General features: G+C 62.1%; 2 protein-coding genes across 2 annotated transcripts in view; one reads left to right on the top strand and one right to left on the bottom strand.

Moving 5' to 3' along the window:
* Positions 1-2320, top strand: part of F11R (F11 receptor) — a gene marked incomplete at its 5' end in the record, with an annotated part of 3952 nt that extends 1632 nt beyond the window's left edge. The window contains 5 exons of the mRNA XM_027911023.1: positions 374-476; positions 1104-1211; positions 1303-1312; positions 1481-1529; positions 2229-2320. Coding sequence (XP_027766824.1) covers positions 374-476; positions 1104-1211; positions 1303-1312; positions 1481-1529; positions 2229-2264 — 306 coding nt within the window. The remainder of the gene's footprint in view (positions 1-373; positions 477-1103; positions 1212-1302; positions 1313-1480; positions 1530-2228) is intronic.
* A 1363-nt stretch (positions 2321-3683) lies between these two features.
* On the bottom strand, positions 3684-4838 carry KCNJ10 (potassium voltage-gated channel subfamily J member 10; the record flags this gene model as incomplete). The annotated part of the gene is made up of 2 exons (XM_027911020.1): positions 3684-3730; positions 3825-4838. A coding segment is annotated over one exon (865 nt), but the record flags the coding sequence as incomplete, so codon positions are not given.
* Positions 4839-4883: the final 45 nt, after the last annotated feature.

Genomic DNA, 4883 nt, shown 5'->3' with positions numbered 1-4883 from the left:
GCTGCCCCAGGACCCCAAATCCAGCCCCACCTTCCGCAACTCCTCCTACAGCCTCGACCCCCGCACGGGGGAGCTGGTCAGTGGGGGAGACAGGGGGAGGGGGCTTTTCCCTGCCCTTTTTTCCTGCCTTTCTCTCCCTTTTTCCTTCTCCCTTTTCCCTATCCTTTTCCCCCCCCTTCCCCCTTTATCCCCTCTTTTCCTCTCCATTTTCCTTTCCCCTTTTCCTCACCCTTTTCTCTCCTTTTCCTTCCTTTTCCCCTTTTCCTCCATCCCCCTTCCTCCTTTTTGCCGTATTTCCCCCTATTCCCATTTCCCCCCCAGTTTTCCCCCCTTTTTTCCCCCCCCTTTTCCCTCATTCCCTCCCTCGTTCCAGATCTTTGAGCCCGTGGGGGGCTCGGACACGGGTGATTATCACTGCGAGGCCTCCAACAATGTGGGATCCCCCCAGAAATCCGACGTTTTCCGCATGGAAGCGAGTAAGGCCGGAGCGGCTCCCGATCCCGCCCCAATCCCACCCGGCCCCGCCCTTTTCCAGGTGGTTTTGAGGTTCCCCTGTCCGTTATCATCTCCCGTGGGCGTTAATTGCGTTAATGAGCCCACTGTGGTCTCCTGGGATAGCGGGAATGGCGCCTTTGGGAACGCTAAACCTCACCCGCTTGGAGTTAGAGCCAGGCTCAATCCCAGCCGTCCTTGGAGCCCAGAATTCCCAGGATTCCTACTGGGATCCCCTGCACCCCCATGCTGGGATCCATCCAACCCTCCCGCTCCAGCTGGATTTAACCCCATTCCCGATGGATCCAACCTCGATCCCGGCCCCGTCTGGAGCTGGGAATTCCAAGATTCCCCCCAGGATCCCCCTCCCTGCCAGGATCCAACCCCTCCAGCTTCATCCCACCTCCATCCCAGCCCCTTTTTGAGCCAGAACTCCAGAATCCCCACTTTCCTGCGGGATCCAGCCCCCCTCTGTCTGAACCCATCACTCCCCACCCGCATCCCATCTCCATCCCAGCCCTGATTTGAGCTGGGAACGCCGGAATTCCCCCTGTCCGGGGTTGGGATCCTCCCCCCACCCCGCAGGGCTCTCTCTGATCCCGGTTTTCCAGGCGAGGTGAACGTGGGTGGGATCGTGGCCGCCGTGGTGCTGCTCCTGCTGGTCCTGGCACTCGCCGCCTTTGGGCTCTGGTTCGCTCACAGGCGCGGCTACTTCAGCAGTGAGTGTCCCCAAGTGTCCCCAGGTGTCCCCTCCTCCCTGTCCCCCCACCGTGGTGCCCCCGCTGATCCCACTTTTTCCCTTTATTCCAGAGAAAACAGAGTAAGTGATGCCGGAGCTGCCACCCCCTCCTCCTCTTTGGGATGGTCCCACCCCCATCCAGGTGTCCCCAAAGTGTCCCCTCCCTGCCCCGGTCCCCTGGGTGTCCCCAGGTGGTGACTGGGGTGGGGGGGGTGGGGAGGGCACATCCTGATCCTGATATTCCCACAGTTCTGGTGGAAAGAAGGTGATTTACAGCCAACCCTCCAGGCGCAGCGAGGTGGGTGTGGGGACACGGGACACGTACCTTGTTGATGTCTCCTGTCCCCACTGATGTCCCCATGTCCCCATCAATGTCCCCATTTAATGTTCCTCATGTCCCCATCAATGTCCCCTGGGTGTCCCCTTGGTGTCCCTTCAGTGTCCCCATTAATGTCCCCCCTCTGGTGTCCCCATCATTGTCCCCATAATGTCCCCTCAGTGTCCCCATCAATGTTCCCATAATGTCCTCCCAGGTGTCCCCATAATGTCCCCACTGATGTCCCCATAATGTCCCCATTGATGTCCCCATGATGTCCCCATAATGTCCCCCTTATATCCCCATGATGTCCCCATTGATGTCCTCCCATTGATGTCCTCCCATTGATGTCCTCCTGATGTCCCCCTTATATCCCCATGATGTCCCCATTGATGTCCCCATAATGTCCCCATGATGTCCCCATAATGTCCCCCTTATATCCCCATAATGTCCCCCTTATATCCTCATAATGTCCCCCTGATGTCCCCATTGATGTCCCCATTGATGTCCCCATGATATCGCCACAATGTCCCCCTTATATCCCCATGATGTCCCCATTGATGTCCCCATAATGTCCCCATAATGTCCCCATGATGTCCCCATTGATGTCCCCATAATGTCCCCCTGATGTCCCCATTGATGTCCCCATGCTGTCCCCTGACGTCCCCTCTGTCCCCGCAGGGCGAGTTCAAACAAACCTCCTCGTTCCTGGTGTGACGCCGCTGCCCCTTCCCCCCCCCGGCCCCTCCCCCGGCCGGATTTTCCCAATTCCCGGAATTCCCGCGCGATTTTAAAGGGTTATTTTTGTAAAGCCTCCCCGGTGCCTTCGCAGCTGCCCCTGAATTCTGGGGGCTGTCCCTTGCCCCCCCTTTGTGTCCCCCCTCCTCGTGTGCCTTTGGCCCCCTCCTTGTCCCCCTTCATGTCCCCCCCTTTGCCCCCCCTCATCCCCCCTTTGTCCCCCCCGGGGGGGCTCTGGGGGGGCCGGAGCTGCTGTAACTGGTCCCAGTTGCCCCCCCGGACTGGGGGGGGCCTGGAAATAAACCCCTGTCCTTTACCCAGTGCTGCTCACCTGGGGGGGTGTCTCGGGAGGATATTGGGGGGTCCCTGGGGGCTGGGGGGACCATAGGGGTGTCTCAGGGGACATTGAGGGGTGTGTCAAGGGGACACTGGGGGGTCTCTGAAGATGTTGGGGGGTCCCTGTGGGCATGGGGGATCCCTGATGACATCAGGGACCCCCAGGAGACATCAGCCCCCCCTCCCCCTGACAGGAGCAGCCCCTCCCCACCATCAGCATCTCCTTTATTTAGTACCGACCCCCCTTTGCTCCCCCCAGACCGAGGACGAGCCCCCCGGGGGGGTCTCCCAGCCGCGGGGTGGGGGGGGGAAGGAAAGGGGGGGCAGTTTGGGGGGGGGCGGGGTCTTCCCTCCTTACTGACATCTGTAATTAGTGGCTCTAATGACCCGCGGGCCTCGTTAATTGCAGGGTCTAAGTTAAACAGCAGCGACGGGCGGGGGGGGGGGGACCCCCAGCCCAGGGGGTGGACACGATTATCGGTGACACCCCAGGGGGACCCCCGAGCCCACCCGGAGTGGGGGAGGGGCGGCAAGGGGAGGGGCTCCAGCGTTTGAGGGGGGAGGGGGTGGGGATGGGGGGGGGTTCTCCTGCCTCACTTTCCCCTCTGGAGGAGGGGGGGGGTCTTGCGGCCCCCCCGGGCTGGTGGCACCTCCAGGGGCTGGGGACACCTCTAGATGTTGGTGGCACCTCAAGGCTGGTGGCATCTTGGGGCTGGCGACACTTCCAGGTGTTGGTGGCACCTCCAGGTGTTGGTGACACCTTGAAACTGGTGACACCTTGGGGGACTTGTGGCATCTCCAGTGTTGGTGGCAACTTCAAGTGTTGGTGACGCCTCCAGGGCCTGGTGGCAGTTCCAGGCATTGGTGGCACCTCCAGGTGCTGGTGGCACTTCCAGGAGTTGGTGGCACCTTCAGGCTGGTGACACCCCCAGTTACCGGTGTCACCTTGGGACTGGTGGAACCTCCAGTCCTTGGCGACAGCTCCAGACTTGGTGACATCTCCAGCTGTGGTGACACCTCCAGGTGCTGGTGCCACCTCCAGATTGTCGGTGTCACCTCCAGCCGTCAGTGCTACCTCCATCAGTGTCACCTCCAGATATCAGTGTCACCTTCAGCAGTCCCATGTCACCTCCAGTTCCTGGTGTCACCTCCAGCTGTCAGTGCCACCCTGGGGCCAGTGTTCCCTCCAGTTCCTGGGGTCACTTCCATCCACCAGTGTCACCTCCATCCATCAGTGCCACCTCCAGCTGTCGGTGTCACCTCCAGCCATCAGTGCCACGCCAGGACTGGTGTCACCTCTAGCTGCCGGTGCCATCTCCATCCATCGGTGCCACCCCGGGCCGGTGCCCCCGTCAGACGTTGCTGATGCGGACGCTGAGCGGGGCCCCCTCCCCTTCCCGCTCCGCCTCCCGCAGCGACTCCTCCAGCTTCACCTTCTCGGGGTCCCCGAACCGCACGGCCTCGTGGTGGCACCGCGGCGGCGCCGCCACCTTCACCACGCGGTCGAAGAGGCTGAAGTCAGCCACGTACTTGCCGCTGGCCGAGAGCGAGATGGCCGGCGTGAACTCGTAGCCCCACAGGATCTCCTCGGGCAGGTAGGACGTGCGCACCTGGCACGTGGCGCTGGTGGACTCCACGGTGCCGCTGAGGATCACCACGAGCTCGAAGTCCCCGTCCCCCGAGCGCAGGGACACGTCCCGCAGCGGGCTGGCCTCGTCCACCACATGGTAGAAGGTGAGCGGGAGGATGAGGAAGGGGCTGTCGGACGAGGTGTCCACCTGGAAGTCCACGTTGAGCTGGTTGAGCCGCACGCTCTCGCCCTCCTTGGTGAGGTGGGTCTGCAGCAGCTTCCCCGTGACCTGGCAGCCGATGAGGAGGCTCTTCCTCATGTTGGCCACGCGGATCATCAGGCAGGTCTTGCCGTCGTGCTGGGCCACCACGGCGTTCTGGCTGAACTTGATGGTCTCGGCGCGTTTCTTGGGCCGCGCGATCTTGGCCAGGAAGGTGCCGGTGATGAAGATCTCGAGGATGGTGGTGAGGACGAGCTGGGTGATGAGCAGCACGATGGCCAGGGGACACTCCTCGCTGATGTAGCGGAACCCGTAGCCGATGGTGGTCTGAGACTCCAGGGAGAACAGGAAGGCCCCGGTCAGGGTGTGGACCTGCGGGGGGCACAGACAGCGGGGTTGGAGGGGGGGTCGTGGGGAAAAGGGGGTCCTGTTGCTGCCACTGCCAGCGTGGAGGGCATGGCCAGCCCCCCTC

This window comes from Empidonax traillii, unplaced genomic scaffold (assembly GCF_003031625.1).
Source record: "Empidonax traillii isolate 1590-97213 ecotype Southwest subspecies unplaced genomic scaffold, ASM303162v1 scaffold5740:size16771, whole genome shotgun sequence".
Taxonomy (NCBI): domain Eukaryota; kingdom Metazoa; phylum Chordata; class Aves; order Passeriformes; family Tyrannidae; genus Empidonax; species Empidonax traillii.
Note: the sequence above shows the minus strand (reverse complement) of the source record. Positions and strands in the feature narration are given on the sequence as shown.